Here is a 22,899-nt window from a genome sequence, read left to right on the forward strand (position 1 = left end):
CTCTCATTACTTGCTCTGCAGCATGCAAGAACTTTATTTCAGTCAGTCCCCGCACACAAAGCATCCAGAGTTCAAGGAGTATCTGGACAATGCTCTCAGTCATATGGTCTAGTTTTAAGTAGTTCTGCGAGGGGTAGGGAGCTGGGACTCACTGATCCTATGTGAGCCTCTTCCAGCCTGAGATATTCTGTTATTCTAAGATCACAGCAGTCATTTCCTAGATGGTATTTCTGCTTTTGGGGCACTAGAACACTGCTCTTCCCCAAGCCAGCATCAGGGGCAGCCTATTGCCCATGTCCCTGGGAAGAGTAACCCAGACATTTTGCAGGATACAACTTCTTTTCCACCAGTGGCCAGAATATAGAGCCCACTCCACCCCTTTCCATCATCCAGAAAACACGAGCTGCAATTCTTTCAAGCTAGAGACACACCATCTGAGACTCTGTATACATCTCCTGCGCTCACAGTCCAGATTGTCAGTGATTTGCCCAAGGCCATGCAGCAAATCAATTTCAGAGCTAGGAAACACCAGCAACATGTACCAGCATGACTAGGTCCTTTTCCATGTTGAGGACTGAACAGCAGTTTGGATACACAGATGAGGGCTAGCAACTGTCTTAGAAGTCCTGAGCAGAAGAACTGAATGCTATTGCAACTCTTTCACTTTAAATCCTGCTCTGGCCATTCATAACTATCATTCCCTAAATCTACTAGTTGTGGATCAGAGGCTGGGGCTAGGCTTTTTTTCCCAGGACCAGAGAATCTACTTACGGGATGGAGTGTCCCTGCATGCAGCGTGTCCCAAAACCAGGCTTATTGAGAAGAGCATCCAAAAGACTCTGAGTGCCCTCATCTTCTGGGGCATCATTGCTATAAGTGCAGCAGAGAGACACTATCAGGTCAGTGGGATAACAGGCACACAGTAAAAGGAGCAGGGGAGGAAGGCTGCAAGCACAGTGAAATCACTGAGGAAAAGGATATGGGTGGAGATTTCCCTTTGAAAAATGCATGGCCTAGCAGCACATACACACTCCTGGCCTTTGTGCACAGCATTACTAGAGTCATAGAGCCATTCAGAAATCAGTACGGCTTTGCCAGCAATTAGAGTTGGCAGTTAAATGTCTACAAAGCTCTATTAAATTGTTCTTCTGAACCAAACACATTTAAACAACCTCAAAAGGAACTCAGTAACTCACATTTGCAAAGAACAACAGAACTATAGGATTTAGCACTATTTCTAGGCCACAGGAAACATACCTAATAAAAGTATACTGCTCATCATACATCCAGGGCTGTAATTCCAGGCTGGGATACTTCCCAAAGGGAGGAACAATCAGGCTGAACATGAGAGCAATACACACAAAGACAGCTGGCAGCACAATCTGAAATTGCAAGGGTGAAGAGTAAGCCCTTTTTAAAGTGAATATTCCCAGAGGCATATGAAACTATATGTGACTAAATGGATCAAAACTTTTTCAAAGTTTCCCAGGTAGATCTTTGCCATGTAAAATAAGACACTGCTACAAATCAACAGAATACCCATTGTGGCATTAAGTGAGGGCACTCACTTGGGATGTAGGTGATTAAGCCTCCAAATGCTGCTCTCAAGGCAGCATCTGAATTGTACCACTTAGTTATCATGTAATTCTTCTCACTTGCACAGGCCCCCTTTTGTTCAGATGTGCAGTTAAGACCAGTCTTGGTTACCTATATTCCCTTGAGGTTTTTTGCTCTGCTTCAACTCTGAATATAATACATGGTTCAGAGCTGTCCGTACTCAGGAACCCTGCCCATCTTGGGTGTTCTCACCTGAGCAAAGAAGCCTTTCCGGCTTCTCTTGGCAATAAGTAGCCTCTTCCACAGCAGAGCCATGAACTGCTGCTGGGTGAGCTTCCAGCCCTTCATCTGGTAGGACCCTTTCCCATCCATGCCACTGAGAAGGTCTGTCTCTCTGGATTCTGCTAGCAAGAAGAAAAGACCCTCATTTATAAGCTCACAGATGTTCTTCTGGGTATTGCTGTGCTGGAGGCAGAAGCAGCTGAAGCAGCTCATGAGAAGAGAGTGGTGAAAAAGAAAATAACAGATATTCCCATGAATGCATTTTCTGTATCTCTCTGAACATCAATGGGAGGACTGAGCTAGCTGTGGATACTGCTGTATCATATCAATAGTGCCCACTATTCATAGAAATATAGAATGCTTTGGGTTGGAAGGGACTTTAGAGATCACCGAGTTCCAACCCTTCTATAGACCAGGTTGCACAAAGTTCCATCCAGCTGGGCACTTCCAGGGATGAGGCATCTACAGGTTCCTTGTGCCAGTTGTCAGTGGGGCCACTTGTGCCAGTGTCTCATTGCCCTCACAGTGAAGAATTTCTTCCTAATGTCTAACCTAAATCTACCCCTTCTGGTTTAAAGACATTATCCCTTGTCCTGTCACTACACACATTTCTCTCCCTAGCTTTCCTATAGCCCCTTCATGTACTGGAAGGCCTGAAGAAGAATCACCATTCCTCTGGTAGTCTCGGCCTTATGATCTGCAGTATTTATAGTAAGAAAGAGTGTCCACAAGAAGAAAAGAGCCCCAGTTATACCTGGATCTATGTCCGAATCATTAGGATCAAGTGCATCATCTTCTGTAAATGGACGAAGGCAGCTTTGCCGGTCTCCAAATACACGCCTATTCCTTCTGGCTGGCAATGTTCCATCTGAAAATAATTCACTTACGATGAGTTGAACTGCTTCAGTTCATCTCCAGCTAGCCCCAGAAAACATGGAACAGTGTAACTTTCATTTTACATCTTTTGCAAACTGAGGAGCTGATCTGCAGTCACTCCAGTTCAGTTTATACTAAAAACAAGACTGTCACACTACAAGGGACACATTTTTTATGCAGCACTTTTTGTGTGCTGTCCTAGAAGCTTCTTTCAGTGTACTGGACACTTTTTTTTTCATTTACCCATAAAAACTGCAGGCTGTTATTACTGTAAGAAAATTCTCATTTAATGTGCTTGTGATGCGAAGTGCAGTTTGCCAGCACTAGGTTTATCAGAAAATACTGGTACAAGCACTTAGTGCAGAGAACTGCTGTCAGAAAAAGTAATTTGGTCCCTGCTGTGGCCTAACCTTGTCAAGAGTTTCTCCTGTTCCTCAGAGCAGACATTAATGTCAGTCAAATAATTCACAATACACAGTTGAAAGACTAGAAACTCTCCAACTATAAAAAATAAACATAAATAATAAACTATAAAAAATAAACACCTGCCCAAAGCTGGTGAGACCAGGAATATTTCTCATTTAGGCATATACTAGAGCCTTTATTCCTGTGGAAACTATTCCCTGTGCTGAGATTTTACTCTTGAAATACCCAGGCTTGGTCAGTCTTATGTGTGAACAGCACAGATACCAGACGAAAGGGTACCTCCACCTGAATTCTCATTTAACACTGTAGGAGACAACTACACCCACCTGAGGTTTCTGCATCCACACCACTATCATCAGCCACTTTCAGAAATATCTGAAAAGCAAAAACAAGTGTCCATGAACATTAGAAGGGGAGTGATACAGTGGGAACTGCTTCAGGAGATGGCATGAGAGAGAACAAGTCTGAAAGTTGCAGCACAAGAACAGAGGTTACAATATTTCCTGCATGATGGGGACATGGACTTTGTGGCTTCTTTCCAGCTTCTAGGAGCCACCCTGTAATCAACAACCAGCCATTCCCCCATTCTGGTGTCAGTTCTCAGTGCATCTCAAACACAAGCTCTTTCCTTTGTTTCAGATAAATGACCTAGCTACTAAACCGGAGGAATCCCATCTTCCTCCTAGTCTGACAGTGCTCACACTCCTGGCTCAAGCCTGAATAGGCACCTTTGTGGAGCTTGTCCCATGGACTCTCCAAAACCAGAGGAAAAAAAACCCCAACTTTCTCAAATTGCAGATGGTAGCCAAGGCCATCACATCTGTGGCAGGACACAGAGGGCACCCTAAGTAAGTGACACCACAATGGCTTCAATTTCTCTTCTATTATTAAAAAAAAAAATTCACAGAAACAAGGTACGAAGTGCAATATTCTTCTGTGATAAAAGAAAGGGAAACATGTTCAGCTGGACAGACCCTAACAATGTTCCTGACAATGGCATACACCTAAGCGGTTTCTGTAAAGTACAGTTTCTAGTACTGAAATATATGCGTTCAGTTAAGTGCAGCAAAAGCGTTCATAAAAATACCTCAAAGATATTTAGAAGCCAAATTGTGGGCCAACCTTCACAGAATATTTTTCTGAAGTGAAACCAAGCACAAAAGACCTGTCTGTGCTTGCCTGTACTACATTTCAGTTTTTTAAGCATGCACCTAAAACAGGTCAGAAGACACTCCATTTTGGAGAGGAAAGCAAAGCTGCCCGCTCCTGGTAAATATTTATAGGAAGAGACAAGACTCTGCCTCGCTCCTATCGCTGCCATAATCCATTTGGACTGCTTAAAGTCAAACAAGAATCTGCAGATCATTCACCTCCTCCAGGGTGGTTTCAGAGATCCCATAGCTGGAAATGCCAAGATCAGAAAGACGGTCATCAATTTCATGGAACAGCTCCACAAAAGCTCCTTCTTTAGCAGCCTTGTATGGCAAGACATAGGTTAATTCATGGCCAATGTCCTCCACCAGCCTGGCCTCAGGAACATGCTTTGTAATGAGATTAGAAATTGCAGAGACATCTAGAAGAACCACAAGGAAAGACAGTGTTCACTTTGATACATTTCATTATGTGGAAAGAGCCATACAGTCTTAAAAACAATTATAGAAGGAAAGGAAGGAAAATGGGACATGAGCAGGTAATTTCCATGGAAAATTAGGTTTCTTTCTACATTTATCACAAGCCTGGATGAAAGGCTGGACCCAAGCCTGTCTATTCTTTTTGTGTGCAAAATGTGGGAAAGCTTTTATGTGCTACTCGAAGATCTGCAAGTCACTGATGTACAGTTCATCAGCAAACATTACATATTGCTAACAGATTTAGCAACTAAATAATCTTTGGTTATTACATTTCAGAACAGTTTGAATTCAAAATGGTTCGCTAATGAAAAACCAACAGATTTTAAAATATCATATCTCTGTGATTTTAATAATTGTCCCAAGACAGTACCTACAAATGGGCACAAGGTTAAGTTGTCCAAGGTCAGAGATAGTGCACCATCAATACTGGGACTGAATCTCACCTATTGTCAGCGTGTCACTTTCATGGTCACTGCCAAGGCCAGCATCAGAGCTGCTCTGGGAGACACTGTCATCCTGGTCACAAAAGAGAATACAGCCATTGTTTCCTGTTGTTTAACCACAAAGGGACTCACCAAGATGCTATATTCTAGGCAACTCTAACTAGATCCTGCAACACACTGGATACTCCACAGAGGAGTCAGAAGATAATGGTGTCATATCACTACAAAGGCCTGAAATATGAGTCAGAGGTTACAGTTACTGATGTGTCACAAAAGGGTGCATTTAATCTATTCTGAATCTCTCCAATCAGTTTTGGAGCACCAGCATTGAAAGAAACTGTAATGGAGATATATAACTCATGCAACAGTTTAGCCAGGACCAATCTGGCCTTGTACACAAGCAAGTAACATATCTTTTAAAGTGTAAGAGATTTCTCTTTGAGACATTCTACCATGTAAAATCCTACATGCTGCTTCCCACAAGCCTAGGATTTTGTGAAGGAAGAATGAATGTAAGGGTCAGCTGTACCTTTTTCAGATAGGACACTGTGCTGCTGCTGTTTCGGCAGGAGCTAAGAGAGGAATCCACATCCTTCTTGACCAGGGTCAAATAATAGCCTGTTCCCAGCTGGTTCTTCAGGAAAAGAGAAGAGCCAACACAGCAGAGCTTGCCATGAGAAATGATGGCAATCCGGTCCCCCAGAATGTCTGCTTCATCCATGTGGTGTGTGGAGAGAATGATAGTACGGCCTGGAAGAAAGCAAGCGAAGACACTGCTGGTAAGTCAACCATCCTCATGTTCACAAGCCAAAGCCACAGTTTTCTGGATCTTGCCACAGCATTGATGGGATGTTTATGCCATAAGTCCAGGCTTGTTTGAACAAGGCTAGTGGTACAGAAAGGATACACACTACTGTCATGGGTTTATACTCCCCATTCTCATGAGGAGTCTCAAGGGCCCTTGTCATGCTCAGCAAAGGCAGGTTAATTTCATGCCAACAAGGTTGGCTGTACAGAGCAGAACAGGAAACTGATGTATGCCAAGGGTGAATTTCTGACTTTAACTGCACTCACAACCCAGGGAGGAACCTTGCTTATGAACTCTGACATTCAATGAGAAAGGATGACAGGTGGGAGATCAGGCTACCCTTGTCTTGCATGTTCTTTGTTCCTTCATCAGTGCAGTCAACAACAGATTTGCAAAGACACGACTATTTTGGCAGCTGCCATGAATCAGATTTGATTTTCTTTTCCTTCTATGATATTTTCATTAGCAGTAGAGAAAGAGACCACATACCTTGCCGATACTTTAGGAGCAATTCCCATATCCCTCTGCGAGAATAAGGATCCACCCCAGCTGTAGGCTCATCCAGAATGACAACCTTGGAGCCACCAACAAAGGCTAAGGCAACTGACAGCTTCCTCTGCATGCCACCTGACAGGCAAAATAACAAAGAGCTGTTTAGGCTGAGGCAGAGATGAGGGAAACAGGAACGGCTGCATCACCGTGGATAACAAACTCGCCAAAAGAAAACAGAACTGCATAATGAGAAGACTAAGCACTACTACCATTTTAGGTTCTCAGGATCCCATCACCTTCAGGACAAGCCATAATTCATCTGGATAGTCTTCTCAGAGGAGTCCCACTTTCCTTTTATTGCAGGAAATCACACCTCATAAACTCTTCCGTAAGTGGATCACACTATCTCAACATCAATAGCAGCAAGTCACCTAACTGTATTTGAGGATCTGGAGCACAGGTCTACAGAGCAGACTTCAGCTGCAGAAATAGGTCCTCAACAGATACCCCTGTTGCGGAAGTGTGGCAGAGGCAGCAGTGAGGAATTATGTTACACTGTTCAATACTAAAAGCAACCTACTGTCACCTGCTCTCCCTTCCCAGGGTCAAATACAAGGTCTGTGATGACAGCTGAGTCAGAAATAAAGGAGTCTTAGGCCCTCAACTATCTTGTATAGATTAATACAGGAATCCTGCTGTTCCTGACTAACAGCAAAGGACACGCCAGGACACCAACTGAAGAAGCAAAAGTCAGCATAAGTGCTGACATACAGTTCACAAACAGCAAGGGACCTGGAAATTATGGTCTGAGCCTCTCTCACTCAAACCCATAAAACCCAAACATATTAGTAAACATTTAGAGAACACCTATCACTTTTAGCTGCATTTTGTCAGTACAAAATAGTCAGAGAAAGTGATTGACTTATTATGGCCATTAGATAGCATAAGATAGTGGAAGATGTTAAATTTACTATGATATACAGATTAGGTAACTTAATAAGTAGCTGATTTCCTGAAGTGCTTAATTGCATGGTAGTCTATATTTAATTGGAGGATCCAACCAGGATCCATGATGCAGCCCCTGTGAAACACAAGAGAGATTTTCTGGGGATAAGGAAGCAAAAAAAAAAAAAGGTGAGAAATGCAAAAACAGCTGAACACCTACCGGAGAGTTTACTTGTCCGAGCTTTCAGTTTGTGAGGCAAACCAACATCCATTGCCATCTGCTCCATCTCCTCTTTCACTTTCTTTTCTGGCAGCCCTTTGAGCCGAGCATAGAACCAGATATGCTCCTCCACAGTCAGCCTAGGGAACAGGAGCAGTCTCAGGGCATAGCTGATACCACAGTACTGGGATCCATCCCTTGCATTAGCATTGCAGCATGTTTTCTTGCTCAGGAAAACAACTTTTAAGGCTGAAGTTTCAGGAAGGAGCTACAGACTAGATGTGTTCAGCTTGAGCCTCACTTCAGAGAGTGGCTATTCAGCACCAATGTAAATAATTCTTCATTATGTGTGCTTGACAGGGTACTCCACACATCCCAGATCACTAGGTACTGGGGAAACATCTGGCCTAGTTAGTCTTAACGAAGTAGATTTCTTTAAAAAGAGGCAAAAGATGGAAGGAAGTATAAGCTCTTACTGATAATTCACAAGCATACATGCATGTGCTACTGAACAGCATGTTCCAATGTACCAATCCTTCTCCTACCAATCTCATGCCACCTTGCTGTCTCACAGCATGCACACAGATAAAGATGAGAACTGTTCCAGCTGAAAGCACACTACTGTCTCCTAAATAACCCAAAAGTCTGTTGGATTACGCAAGTCCTGCATTTCACAGATGCTACTCACAAGTCAAACAGCACATTGTGTTGTGGGCAGACACCCAGGTTCTGCCTGATGGTACTGAGTTCAGAGCGGATATCTTTGCCCAGGATGAAGGCTGTACCCGAGGTTGGAGGGAACAAGCCAGTCAAGATGGACCTGAAGGATAAACACAACAGATAAACAAGTTCTACCACTAGAAAATGGTTGCAGTACATACCAGGATGGATAAAGGAGGAGTGGGTAGAAGCGCTGGGGAACTCTCACACCAGAAAAGTAGTCTGAGAAGCATCTCACTAATGGATAAAAAAAAAATCACCTTCAAGGGTTTTAATAGTGATCAAAGCTGATCCACATGACTCTGCTTGGAGGAAATATTTTTTTCTTCTAAAAGCTTCTTGTCCTTTCAGTCTCAACTCACTTCCTTACACTTGCTAAGTTAGGATCATAAATGGTATTAATAAAACTCCTACCATTCACTTCCTTCAGCACAGTGTCAATCTGAACTACCTTCATTTTCAGTCCTCTGTATCTGTGCATCTTCTGAGGCACCTGCCCAACTAGGATAAATCAGCAGAGTCTGTGCCAGCTTGCACATTTCAGATATACCACTACCTCTACCATATTGATAGGAAGAGCAGTATTCAGAGTCACTACTCCCACTGTTTTAAAGCACTGTTTTGTTCTTACATGGTAGTGGTTTTCCCTGCTCCATTATGTCCCAGAAAGGATGTGATTTGTCCTTCATAAAAGTTCAGTGTGAGACCATCTACAGCAACTTTCTTCCCATCACGGTAAACCTTGACCAAGTTCTGGATGGAAACACCAAGACTCAGATGCATAGGCTCTTCCTCTTTGCAGACTGGGAGAAAACAGAGCATAGCAGAGGGAGATAAGATAGACTTTAACAGCAATTGTGTGGGACTTTTAAGAAATGTAACATTCCCCCAAGTCTGTAATGGTCCAAGGAGAAAAAACTATACCAAAAATTGACCCTATTTCTTCCTCAGGGACAGGAACTTCGCACAGAAGTTATTCTTTAGCTGTTTTCTCCCTGTTGGGCTCATCTGGAACAATCAGGCAGACATCTTCAGTGCCACCAAGGTTTGCAAAAATTGTGGGAATTCTCAACTCTATAAGGCTGAAATACCCACCTACACTCAAGTGAGTGAAGTACTTTAAGTTTAACTGGATACACCACCCTGATGAGCATACCCAAACTGCGATAACAAAGGAATGACTAATTTCACCTTAGCCATGCCAGTCCTGCTGTCTCTGGACTCTCCTTTCATAAAGGCAAACGCTAATTCTTCCCTGCAGAAAGGCCCTGTGCCCAGCACTTACCTTCCGAAGACACTTTCTGGTCAGGATGAGGGTGCTGCCTGTCCTGTGGCTCCTCACCAAACCAATAGGATTTTGTGAAAGGAAAGTACCATGGCCTGGGAATTCCATACTGGCCTAAAGAGAAAAGCACTACATGAGACTGGTTGCCTCTCTTTCTTTCCTCATATTAGCTTTCAGGACAAGAAGGGAACTACAACAACCTCCAGTAAGCCACTAAGTTAGGAAGGACAAAGAGATCTTTCATGATGAAGATGCTGCCAGACTTTGGGTATAAGATACATCTCTTTTCCCAAACTTCACCTTAGGGTTAAAAGCCCTGTGCTGGAAGGTGCTAAGAAGCCACATGTGGTGCTGACACTCTCAACTCCCGCCTGGCAGCAGGTTCTGTGGACCTAGCAGTTCAGAGTATGCCACAGCAGAAGAGCAGCAAAGCTTCTGGGACTAGCTCAGCCATTGCCACAGCAGGGCAACAGCTGCTGCTGCTAGCAGCAACAACAATACTATGACGCTGCTCTGTGGTTTTTGTCCATGGCCCTTCTGCAGCTCTGGTTAAAAATGGTCCCAATTTGCACTGTGGCAAAAGGTGCCAAGGTGCAAAAAAACATTTTAAAGTGTGAAAACATGATTTTCTGTCAGAAGCAGACCTCACCTGGGAAGACAGACTCAATGTACCAGGTCATGACCCCATACAGGAAGGTGTCAAATAACATCATGATGGCAGATGTGGTAATGCTAAAGCCATCTTCTTCCAAAGGGCTCTCGAAGAAGTTGTCCCACTGAACACCAATTCCTTGCTCCTCAAATAGTGCAAAGTACTCACAGCCAAAGCCAAAGGCTACCGGAGACAGCAGGCTCTGCAAAAGGGAGGCATGAATTTCCATTCAGTTTTTAACAACTACTTGGGCAGCTCAGCTCTAGCACAAGTGAGACATGGACCACAAGCCTTATAGAAAAATCAAAGGTCCGAGAAGTACAACCAGGTTTGCAGATAGGGGACAGTAGACTCAGTCTTGGTTTTAACAAGCATGCAACACCCAAAGTCTCCGATGGACTACCACTCAGAATTTCTCTATTTTCTTTCCCATGCTCTCTGGACTTGTATGTGAGGGAAGAGGTGACAAAAAGCATCCTCTCCAGATCAGTAAAAAATGCTCTACAGAAGAAAGGCAGATAGTTCCTTTAGCCTGCACATCTGGTGGTGCAGCACCAGAGCATGCAGAGATTAAGGCAGCTTAGTCTGGCTGCATTATTTCTAGTACCAAAGCCAACAAAATCTTCCCCCAGCATCTACTAGCAACTACTACTGAAGCTACTGACTACTTCAGTCAACCTCTTCACCAACCCCAGCCCTGATAGCCTCTTATACTAGAAAATTATCCTCCCATTTCCACCTATCCCTTGTTATTGTTGGCTAGCCAGAGAGTGACTGAGTGCCATACTGGTGGAGGTCCAGCACCCAGCACAGTTTCCCTTGAGACTCACCGCAAAGATCTTGAGTGAGAAGCTGATGTAGTCCTGCCAGGCAACACACAGGACATAAGGAAGGTACAGTGTGAAATAGACAATGCCTCCACAGGCAGCTGCCAGGTTGGCCCTGGAGAACACAGTGCTGATAAGGAAGCACTGGAGGATGGTCACAACACCGAAGATGGAGAGGAAAACAAACACCACACTAGGATCGCTATAAGGCAGCAGATTCCCCATCTGAAAGGAAAACAATAGGCTTTGAAAGAGATCTCCAAAGTGGATATACTATAAATAGGTCTGCAGAGCTGTTGCTCAGGGGAGGCTGGGCTTGAAACAATTTGCACAACTGTCTTCCCAGAAGAGGAGTAGTATTGCAGGGACATTTTCAAGAGCCCCTCCCAGTGTTTTCAGCCTCTCAGCCTGCTTTTGTTCCAAAACATTGTTCCCAAAATGTTGCTTGCCAACCCACACTCACTCACGCCTTCCCAGTGTGCCAGTGCAGACCACTGCTCAGCAGCTCAAGGCTCAAGATTCTGCTGCCACTTTGCAGATTCTCCAGTCAACTCACCTTAAGGATCAGCACCAGCAGGCCTGCACTCATCAGAAGAGGAACAAGGCTGCTAATGAACCAGCTTAGCCAAAGGATGCCATTGTCAAGTCCCATTATCCTCATTGTCTCCTTTAGTCGGGCTTCCTTCTCATACACAACGCCCTTAATTATGACAGCCACTGAGTAGATCCAGGCTAGAGTCATGAACAGAGGCATGGAGCGGCTCATGACACGTAGAAATCTGACACAAGAAAGGAGAGGAGTCAGGAGAACAGTGAGACACATCTGCGCAACTTCAGGTACCACTCCAGGGCTAGCAGAGCATGGTGAAGGCTAAGGCTTCACTGCACAAAGCAACCCATATGGAAAAGCATGACACCACATCAGTGTCTCACCATGAGGTAAGGTTTATAGGTCTACAGCAAATCACAAACCTAGAGTGGGAAGTGAAGCTGCAACTGCTGCTCAGAGGGAGTGTGGATGCAGAGACCTGACCATCCTGTGCCTTGGTCTCAAGTGTCCTCTCCTCTTTCCATTCTCTCATGCCTAGGTCTCTGCTTTTTTTTCCCAGTGCTATTTTTGCCTGTATCAGGTTTAGGGATATTCTGCCTCAGGAAAGCACTTCTTGTAAAAGGCTGTACAGACAGTCCTCCCGAGAAGGACTCTGCAAGTCATCACTCATTATGAATTCTTCATGCAGGTGCTGTGCTCTCATTCCATGGATTAGGAACACTAAGGAAACTGATTCCCTACTAATAGTAGGGACATAAACCAATCTGAAGAATGACAAGAAGCCATGCCTCCCAAGCCACAGTCCTCCCGAGAGCTTTCAAAGCAGCTTGAATACATACATATCATCCACATAACAGGGATAAGGCATCTGCTGCACATAAACTCCTGTCTTCTTCTCTGTGCCTGTCTGCACCCTGATGATGGCCTGTTCCACCACATCCTGCAGGTAGGCAAAGCCTCCCCAGACATAGCGCATGTCCTCAAAGGGATCAGCACGGGGACCGGGATCCCAGTACCTGCAACAAGAGAACAAGATCTTCTGTTAGAAATCATCATCACTGCATCCCCCAGCAGAAATTGTTTACAAGGCAGCATGTCACAACTCACCCATCCTTGATCTTGTTGGTCCTTTCTACATTATCAATGTCCATGCGTAACTTGTATTTCACATGTTGAGGGAGTTCTATGCTGTTAGGAGCTATTTCAGTGAAGACTATGCCAGCCCAGAACCTCCTTTCATCCAGAAGTTCTAACGACTTGTTTATGAGTTGGACTTCTGTGGCTGCAGGCTCCAGTTTGTCCAAGTTGACACACTACACAGGGACAGATATAGAAGTACTTGTAGAATAAGTTAACAAACCAGAATGTACTTTGTTTACATTTGGGAGGAAAGAAAAAAGAAAACTCAGCAAATCATAATCCCATGCCTAAGAAAAGACTGTAGTACTGGACTACTTTGCAACAGCTCACAGTAGACCATCAAGTTGCTGAAGATTTAACTTTTTTCCTGCTTGATGGCCACCTGCCAGTTAAACATGTATCATGGGAAATACCCCAGCAAAGATATTTTCTAGACAAGAAATAAGATAGCATTGTAATGCTAGCTATAGGATCCTACTCAAGCATAAAGTTCCATAGTCTTTCTTTCTCTGTTACAAATACACTAAGTCTGATTCAGAGCCTCTAAAGAGGAGAGATCAGAAGGCTTTGGACCATGCCCCTGAGAGGCCAAAGTCTGCTTCTGTTTGCATCCATCTGCCAAGATAACATCTGCCAAGCAGAACAAACTTCAGTATTCTGTGTCCTTCTCAGCTTAAAGCAGCTGCTAGCTTCACCACAGTCCCCCGCTAAAAACCCAGACTGAAATACAAGCCCTTGAAGTGCTGCAGCAAGTGGCTGCAGCTCTCAGTCACCTTGTACCAACAAGGTGGGAAACCTCATGCCATGGTCAAAATGAAAGCTACAAGACCAAGGCCTACAGTTAGGTTCCCATACTTATATCTATGCACCTGAATAAACGGTATTTTCTAACGTAACAGCACCACTAAAGCTTTTCATTCACAGAAAATGTACAAAAGAACATCTATCTTTCCATACTAGGAATGCCCTACTGTGTGTGTGGAGACCAAGCTGCTGCTCTCTCCCTGGCTCCTTGCCCACATTAGCAGGATCTCACCTCCATGAAGCGAGAGATGGTCTGGATAGCCCGGTCTGTCTCATTGAAGGCATCCACCCACGTATATATGGAGCCATTTGCTGTCTCAAAGTCCTCAGGATGATTTGACAAAAAACGGGCAATATCCTCCACTGTCCAGTTGGAAGTTGGCAACTGCAGGTCCCAGAGAGCTTTGCCTTTCAGAAGCGTCTGTGAATATTTTGTTTTCAAAGGAGAAATTGTTTTTGAGAGTTAATGCTGGATCTCTTTTCTCATCACGAAAACAAACACTACAAGGGAAAGGTGCAGAGAGAGGCTCTCTGCTATTCTGAGAAGATAAGCATGGTGGGGGTCCTTCCTCTCGCCCTCCAGTCGCAACGAATGTGTGACTCCCTCGGTACAGCCAGAGGGCAGCAGAGAGCCACGCAGAGCTCGGCACCACCCACGGGCAAATCAGGTCTTGCAAACACAAGTAGTTGAAGAGGGAGGCTGCCAAGCTCTGCTCAGCTTTCCCGAGCAAACCTCTGGTCCTCGTTGGGATAGAGAGGGGCTGTGGCATGGTTGGAAGCTGAACTTTCACAGTGCTGAGCATAAATACCAGCACCAAAGCCTGGGCAGCTTTTCTTTCATATTTGGTACTGCACCATCAGGGATGGCTGAAACAGCCCTGTACAGACACCCATGATTATCCTGCCTCCCTGGTTTATCTGGGGCAGTTTCTTTTTCACCTGGTCTAACTGCTAGCTTTCTGAGAACCGACCATTGCACCTTGATGTGTGAGCACAATACCCCACCCAAGTGCAGTCCCAGTAGAAGCACCTGACATGGAAGCAGAAACCAGTCCTCTGGGCTCAACAGTATAATGAAATCATTACTTGTAAAGGACAAAGTTGAACTGATGTAGAAAGAAAAGAAAAACAACAAAACCCTGCACAAGAGAGGAAACTGTAAAAATCCTAACAGTTATAATCAGGAAATGGATTTTCTGCAAGGGCAAAGAATGGAGCAGTGAGGAGCTTCCCATGCTCTGCTGTTACCAGCAAACCAGAAAGCAATGGATCACAGTTAAAAAAACGGCATCACAACTGGGAAAACAGAACAGGCCAAGCTGGCAAAGGAGTGCATGCAAACAGGAAGCCCAAGCAAACAGGATCTGGTTGCACTGTGATCTCTTCCCATTTGGTGTCCCAAGGCTGGCTTCTGCCATGCTGCCCAACAGTCAGGGGGCACCATGCCTGCAGGGAAGGGGCTCAGCCTAATCATGTTCAGCAGCAACATTAAACCTCATTCACTCATACAGGGGCACATACAGTCCTTCCTGAAGGCAGCAACCATGGTAGCATCAAGCTGGAAGTTCCAGAGATGTGCAAGCAGAGCACTTTCCTCTTTCCTTCAGCAGGAAGCAATGAACTGAACAGGCTGCACTAGTTGGGAGGTGATGACCAGTCACCCAGCAGTGTGTCAGCCTCAGTGGCCAACAAACAACCAAGGACCAACCCTCTCTTTGAAAGCAGCCGCAAATAGCAAGCTCTGTTTCAGGCTATTCATGGAGAAGCAATCGGTGCTGCACCTCTTAAGCTGGATGAGATGCTGCCAGGGACCAAGAACTAACAAGGAAGGACTACTTCTGTGAAGTCTAATAGGTGAAAACAAATGAAAACCTGCTACTGTGCCAGCACAGAAGAAGAGACTAGACTGCTAGCAAGATCAAAAAATAACTACCAGAGCCAACAGGGTTAACAAGAAGGATAAAATACAGAAAAAGAAAAGCCCAAGGCTTATTTTTTAAAAAGCAAAAACACGGCAACATTCATTTTTCAAATTACACAACTGCAAAACAATATCCAAACCTTGGCTTTCTGCCTGCACTCTCTGCAGCAAATGGTTCAGTTCAGTTTACAATTGGTGGCCTCAATTCTTACCTCTCATCTAAACTTAACTTTCATAAAAGCAACAGAGGCAGAGGAATGATGAACATGATGTCTCTGACCCTCTGGTATATCATGTTGATAGGTGAGTGCAACAGGGCAGATCAGAGACAGTTAAACACAGCAGTGCATTGGGGTAAACAAGGAAGGAACTGTGAGGCTTAAGAGACTTGGGATAGTCTCTGTACAACAGCTGCACTATGACATCCAGCCAGCTGTCTTGCTGAGACAGCAGAAAGAGCTACTCTTCAGCTCTTTCTCTGTTGCATCCCCATTTCCCATCACTGCACTTCCAAAGGCATCAGCACAGGGTGCTAAGATCCACACGTCAGAGCTACACTGGATGGAAGCAACAGAACTAAGCCACTTAAGCAGATAATGCGGCAGCCATGTAGGTTTAACACCTGGCACAATGCTAAAGGGAACCAACAGGCCAGCAAAAATCACAACAAATCAGAACAAGACTCACAGCCTGTTCTTTATGGTCTTGTATGTATGGCATGGTATGAAGCTATCAGCCACAGGATGATTGTTTTTCTTAAATGAGAACCCACATATTACTAAATTAAGCATACCATAGAAGTCCAAGTTAAGTTTTGCTTATCTTGTGCCAGGTTACTGCCTGCTCTAGCATGATAACCACTCAATTCCTACTGTACCCAAAAGGGCCTGAGGCCACCCAGCACCTACCAGGATTTGATCTAGGTATATTATCACTCATTTTGCTGCTATCATGAGATTACTGTTGTGGAAGAGTGCACAGCACAGAGAGTGGAACATGTCACCAACCCCACAGTTCCCCAGTTTACAGCAAGACCTCAATCCTTGTTTCATACCACATTAGGATACCACTACAGAAGACACAGCCCATTTCCGCACAGTGGCAGATCAGAAACAGGTGTTGAATACACACTGCTCCTGTTTGCAGCAGGTTGTTACATTAAGGAAAGAATGCCAAGTGTAATGCAAGATGGGTACAATTACAATGTGTTTGGAGAAGGGGTCCCATGCATACTACTTATCTGCCCAACTCAAAACTGAAGCATCGCCTAAAATAAGTATTTATTACTTATTGGAGAAGATGATAGTGACAGTTCTGGCAAGGACAGCATACTGACCCGAATGAGATCCATTTCCTGACTACTTTCCATAAACGTCCAAATCTTTGGGCTTATCTCCTCCCACATCCCTCCGAGGTCACGAAACACACCCAGCTCCTGGAATGTCCTGTTCACCTGCCGACAAAAAGAAGAGGAAGTGGAAGGTTATTTCCAAAAGCTGGCAGATATCCACTGCAGGCTGAGAGGGTGCATTGACCTGCCAAGTGAAGTACTGATACTTATATCCAAACAGCAGCTCAGCGTCTGCAAGCACCAGAGTAGGGAAAATCAAGTGCACTTGGAAAGAAAGCAACAGGGAGTGTCAATGCTTGTGGTTGAGCACTACCCTTCAAGGCTTGGTGGAGAATGACTCTGCCTTGGGCAACACAGAGCAGCCCCTCCTCATATGCTAGAAGAGTCTTTATGAGGGAATTTAGGGTATTAGTGAGCACTTTAGGTAAACCACCATCAGAAATTATTGAGCGTCTGCTGAGCAGTCTGCAGTGAATGAGAGGAAGGACACCTTAAGGCTTAGCAAGGTCTTCTCCACTTCCATATTAAACAAAAGATGCAAAGCCTGTGGATCATCAAAAGGCACCACCAAGAAAGCTTCGAGCTAAGTTTAGAAAAAGTTCAGCCTGGCCTTCTCTTCTTCAGCCTTCAACAGAAAGTGCATGGGAGGTGAGAGACTAAGGACGCTGTGCTTTGCAGGCCATCTTTTCTAGGCTTGTGTTTGGGCCCAATTTAACACACAGCAGCTAAGCTACACAGCCAAAGGACATACATCATCCTACATATCAGAGGACAGGGCTAGAGTTACCTCAGTCATGACCTTCCTTATTGCTGGTGTATCTGGAGTGTACAAGATCTTCCCAATCAGCAAGGGTTTCAAAGCCCTCCAGATAATCCTGGAAAGCGGGCTAGATTCCAGGTTCTTCATCAGCTCATTGCAGTAGGGTGCTGAGGAGGAGAGAAGAAGGGTGAGTGAATGAACAGCATGGCGACAACTGGTGAAGGCATATGCCCCACTTGTGTGGGCTTTAAGGACAGTAACAGCTGAAACTACATTTGTCAGACAATAAAAACTCTCGCCCCCTGTTACAAAGTTCCACAAAAAGCCCCTTTCAGTCCAAGCTTCCATGGTCTACACAGCAAGCATGGAGCACCCAGGTAGCTTCCAGCACTCACAGCCACACTGCTAGTTCTGCACAGCTGCCATAACCCCACTGTGTGGCACGAGCAAAATTTACCCAGAAAAAGACAGATTTCCAAAGGCTGCATGAGACTCTGCTCCCTCTTCCCCTGAAGAAGTTCCACTGTACACCACACAAGACCCCTGGGAATGCTCTGCATCTTGATATTCTGGCTGGCCTTAAGGGCATGTGCAGGAGATGGCATGTGCCGGCCTTTCTGAAACAGTGGAATCTACACTGTTCCTCAGCGTCCACCTGCTTTAAACCTGTAGATATTTGGACAACACTAGCAATGACAGCCATCAAGGAGATGGGACCTCAGGCCATGGAGAGGGTTACACTTACTTGTGGAGTTATCATAGAAGTTAGTTTCGTCATCTTCGGTGCTGTTGCCTCCAAACAGTGCTTTGTAATTGTTATCCTCATACCAGTTGAGGGATTTAATTTTGAGTCCTCCACCTTCAGGGTGGCCACAGACAATGCGTGACACAGCCTGGTAGATCTGTGTAGAGGAGTTTGAGGCATTCACATTGGTGAGGAACATCACCTCTTGCCTCATGTCACTCCAGCTCTTCATGCTCAGCAACTGGATAGGGAGGTGGGAGAAGAAAGTAGAAGCAGGAATAGGAACTGGGTTAAAGAAAGATTTTTCATCCCTCCTTCAAGTCTTACATGTGTTTTTGAACAGACGGAAATCCCCTTGAACACTGTATCAACAGTGAAGACCAGGGAAAGCACACTTCCCTCTGCCACAGTGAGAGAATGTAGAGGGAAGTCCCTCCTCTGCACACACAAGGAAACTGCCCTTGCCAAACTCTAACTTTTCTCCTCCAGAGCTGTGGGTTTTTGTCTGCCCTCCCATATGGATACAGCTTTTCCTCACAGCTGCACAAGAGGTAACATTCCAGTGGAACCCCTCTCACCAGGTAGGATGCATGAAGTCAGAAGAGGGAGTAAGGCAAAACACAAACTTCGAGTTTAGCTCATGGGATAAGCTGCAGGTCTCAACAGTCTTACCTGGCCTGATGCCACCATGGTCATCAGGCCTCCAGTGATTTACATCAGAGCAGCCAATTTGACCTCCTAGATCTATATCGCTTGTCCCTGCCCCAGCACTTCCGTGCCCTGTTATCAACAGCATTCCCAGAAAACCCTTGCAAACAAGCTCAGCTGCAGCATGAGCTGTACACACTGACAGCCACAGCAAGAAGCCTTGTCCTGGCCAGCATTCCTGACACCAGGCTCATGGTGACAATGCATAACCGGCCAGGATGATTGGTACCTCCAGATTCTTTTGTCTGGTTTAAATATCTACCTGCAACATGTCATGAACAAAAGCACCACACATTCAGCCTGAGACACTCACTGTATTAATGGTGCTATATTACACCATGCTATATCACAGTCATGGCCAAGCTCACTACAATGGAAAAAAAAAATGCATCTCCATGAAGTCTCACAGTACACTAAAGCACGGCTCTCAGACTCCCTGTGTGAAGATAAAAGGGTATCAGCAGAGATGTGTTCATACAGACTCAGTAACCTCTGTGATGATGACAATAAATGGATGTTACGAAAATGTAAGGCAAGGACAAGAATATAGGATATTTTTCCCAAGTAACCTTCATCTTCCATTAATTTTCAGCTCAGGGAATTTCTGCTTCCTAACCCTCAATGCATTTTTTCCATAGTGAGCACCAAAAATTTTCAGCATTCACATTGAACACCACTGGAAACAACCTTCTCTCCCCTCTTCTAAAATTAACTATGGTTAGCTCCATTTGGTGTCATGTTTTTTGCAAAAGAAGAAACAATGATCATTCAAAGTGAGTATTTTTTTACTCAGCCGCTCAACTCTGTAGACTTCTGTCATACTCTCCTCTCTTTTCCAAGCTGACAAGTCCCTGACTATCCCTCCTTGTTCACTGTGTAAAAGTAATTCCAAATCTAAATGTCCTAATTGCCCTTCTCTGAAATTTTCCCAGTTCTGCTACCCCTTTTTGAAGTGGCAAGGCCTATATCTGTATTCCATATTAAACAGTAGGGTAATCCAGAGTTTTTATAGTGTCCTACTAACATTTAACAGCCAGTTCTCTATCCCTTTCTAAATCTTTTCTAACATTTGATCCAGTATCTTTACCCCTACTGAAATATCAGGTGACATTAACTTGGATGTTCTTGCTGTGCTTCCCTGAACAGCATAATAAACTAATAGGGGCAAGCAGAGCTGCTGAGACACCTTTCTGTAATTACTTATCAGCTGCATCTCAGAAACCACTCTAGATGCTGTGGCCCGACTGCTCTCTTTTTTAGAGACAATAACAGAGCCAAAGACCATCTGCCAGTTTTGCTCCCCTTTGTTTAAATAAAATGCATATAATTGAAGTCTCAGACAGCTGGCAAAGCCAGCCAGCAACAATGCAGAAAGCGATGGTGTACTCAAACAATTCAACCCAAATCCACTCAAGGAAAGCATAGCAGAGTCTGGCTTTACGCTGAGACAAACCTGACTGACCCATTGTGTTCATCTGTGGTGCTATGCATGCTTTATATGTGCAAACATCTGGACAAAAATTCTTGATGCTACGCAACAGCTACTGTTACATACACAAGAAGTCTCTATTTTTAGCTGCTCAAAAACACAGTACATGTTGATATGTTACAATATGGCTGTGAGAACAGTAAAAGCCTACGGATTTCATACATGTGTCCAGAGTGACCACTTCCAGTGTATTTTCATTTTCTTGCTACTGCCTTTGTCTGCACTCTAGTGCCACTCAATCTGCCTGCAGAGGTTTGGAGTGACAGGGCATTAGCATCATGGGACATGAATGAAAAAAATGTCACACAACAGCTTTTGTTCATTACATGTACTCATATGGATTTTTGGATCTGTTGAATTCTCAATCAAAAGGCCAAGCCCTTTTTTTCACCTTTCACTTTTCAGATGTCAGTTCAATTCAGAGGCACCCCTGGGGAGTTTTTGGTACCTTAGGAAAACTAGGAAATTTTAGGACAAGACGAAAGTGGGTAAAGCTCCACCAGGGTACGTTCAGATTAGATATTAGGTAAGACTTCTTCACAGAAAGAGTGGTGAGGCATTGGAACAGGCTGCCCAGGGAGGTGATGGGGGCACCATCCATGGAGGTGTTAAAGGGGGGTAGATGAAGACCTACAGTGTTTTAGTGGTTAGGGGTTGCTAGGTGGACAGCTGGACTCAATGATCTTAGAGGTCTTTTCCAACCTTGATGATTCTATTAATTTTTCCTCAACAGGAAGTCAACTGCTAAAGTACTATGAACTCCCTAAATCGAGAAAATGGTCTCCTGTTAGCACATTTCTACACATAATTTTAAAGCAGTTTGAGCAAGCATCTGTGTTTCAACTTTGGCTCCAACAATTTGACAACTGACATGCAGAGCTGCTATGGTCACACCATCGGAAGCAAGTATCTCACATGTAAGGTGACTGAGCTATTTCTTCTAGACATCAGACCTGGCTCTTTAAGTGTTTAATAGTTGCACTTGCTCTGTGTTTAATCTGCCCTCCTACGTTTATTTAAAGAGTCCAGTGACACAGATACAATCAGTTCCCTTGCTCGGAGACAAATATCTTGTTCAGACCATTTCTAAATTAAAATTGGTCGTTAGAAAGGCTCCTAGATGTGGCACAAACAATAGTTCTCTCCACCCCCTCAAGCTGCTGCCCATCGAAACAAGGGACCAATTCCCTTCTTTTTACACAGAAATTAGCCTGCCAGACAATAAGAAGTAACTTTCGGTCAAACGAGCTGGAGCAGCTCAGCTGTCGGCAGAGGAAAACGCTGCCTTTGTTTGCACAGCACTAGGGTAGAATAAAAGGTAGTCCTACCCAAAGCAGCTGCCAGGCAAAAGAGACATTACCCTGGAACATTTTCGGCCACATCAGCAAACTAAGTTATCACATGGTTTCAATTATTTTTATCCCAGAACAGAAAAAAAAGGCAAGCTTCAGTGACGTAACGGGAAACAGCTGTAATCAAACTCTGAAGGGCAGCTTCCCTGTTACCAGCAAGAGCTCTGCCACCGTCTTAACTGAAGCTGATCCTGGAACCGTCTGAATTTCACTGGGAAGAGGACCTGGCGGCGGGCTGTGGTAGCGGGTAGGGCTGGCTGCCAGGCCAGGACATCGGGAAGGCGAAGGAAGGACGGCGGGCAGGGCGCTGGCTCTCGGCAGAGGCTCCTCGGTGGGAGGGGAGGGCGGGCTAACCTAAAGTGACCCGCTCTGCTGCAGCCTGCCCGAGGTTACTGCCGTTCACCGCTCCGAGCTCTCTCGCCCTGATGCAAAAACGGAAATCGAGCAAAGGGGGGAGGAGGATGAGGCGACGGCGGCATTGTTTAGTTGAGATGGTTGTGATCTCCGCTTCGAGGGGAGAATGTTTTTGCCTAGTAGCAGTACTTCAAAGTCAGAGCCAGCCAACACGCAACTAAGATAAGTTTCTGGTTTAAAAAAAAAAACAACAAAAAACCAAACAACACTCCAGTTTTTTACTTCTGACTCATGCTAGGCATGCAGGACTTTTAATCTGTCCTTTCACCTGCAAAAACAAGTACTTGCAGTCCCTATATAATGTCACTTTGCCTCTGCATATCGTTATTTATGTTTTCCCAGAGCTTTTTCCAGCCAGTGGTGAGATGGTACTGCAACGAATGCCCCACAAAGGCCGGAAAACCACCTCTTCCCCAAAAAACTACTCGAGTAGTGAACAGTAAAAAAGAGTGAACAGTAGTCTGCAGCCACTAATTTAGGTAAAAACGGCCACATCTTTTC

At 44.7% G+C, this 22,899-nt stretch overlaps 1 protein-coding gene across 5 annotated transcripts in view; it reads right to left on the bottom strand.

Moving 5' to 3' along the window:
• ABCA1 (ATP binding cassette subfamily A member 1) overlaps positions 1-22,899 on the bottom strand; it is a 95,040-nt gene that overhangs the window by 13,284 nt on the left and 58,857 nt on the right. For 3 of the 5 annotated variants that reach the window (XM_030466699.1, XM_030466700.1, XM_030466701.1), the window contains 22 exons: positions 18,436-18,676; positions 17,718-17,857; positions 16,916-17,032; positions 13,891-14,079; positions 12,822-13,027; positions 12,554-12,730; positions 11,721-11,943; positions 11,168-11,389; positions 10,335-10,539; positions 9,686-9,799; positions 9,032-9,203; positions 8,369-8,500; positions 7,681-7,820; positions 6,513-6,650; positions 5,745-5,965; positions 5,216-5,288; positions 4,512-4,714; positions 3,468-3,516; positions 2,594-2,707; positions 1,810-1,961; positions 1,258-1,382; positions 772-870 (listed from right to left, as the gene is read on the bottom strand). In XM_030466699.1, coding sequence (XP_030322559.1) covers positions 772-870; positions 1,258-1,382; positions 1,810-1,961; positions 2,594-2,707; positions 3,468-3,516; positions 4,512-4,714; positions 5,216-5,288; positions 5,745-5,965; positions 6,513-6,650; positions 7,681-7,820; positions 8,369-8,500; positions 9,032-9,203; positions 9,686-9,799; positions 10,335-10,539; positions 11,168-11,389; positions 11,721-11,943; positions 12,554-12,730; positions 12,822-13,027; positions 13,891-14,079; positions 16,916-17,032; positions 17,718-17,857; positions 18,436-18,676 — 3,452 coding nt within the window. Of the gene's footprint in view, positions 1-771; positions 871-1,257; positions 1,383-1,809; positions 1,962-2,593; positions 2,708-3,467; positions 3,517-4,511; positions 4,715-5,215; positions 5,289-5,744; positions 5,966-6,512; positions 6,651-7,680; positions 7,821-8,368; positions 8,501-9,031; positions 9,204-9,685; positions 9,800-10,334; positions 10,540-11,167; positions 11,390-11,720; positions 11,944-12,553; positions 12,731-12,821; positions 13,028-13,890; positions 14,080-16,915; positions 17,033-17,717; positions 17,858-18,435; positions 18,677-22,137; positions 22,509-22,899 lie in introns of those variants that run through there. The other 2 variants (XM_030466704.1, XM_030466703.1) reach the window with 2 other exon arrangements.

The sequence above is a fragment of the Calypte anna genome, chromosome Z (genome assembly GCF_003957555.1).
Source record: "Calypte anna isolate BGI_N300 chromosome Z, bCalAnn1_v1.p, whole genome shotgun sequence".
Classification (NCBI taxonomy): Eukaryota; Metazoa; Chordata; class Aves; order Apodiformes; family Trochilidae; genus Calypte; species Calypte anna.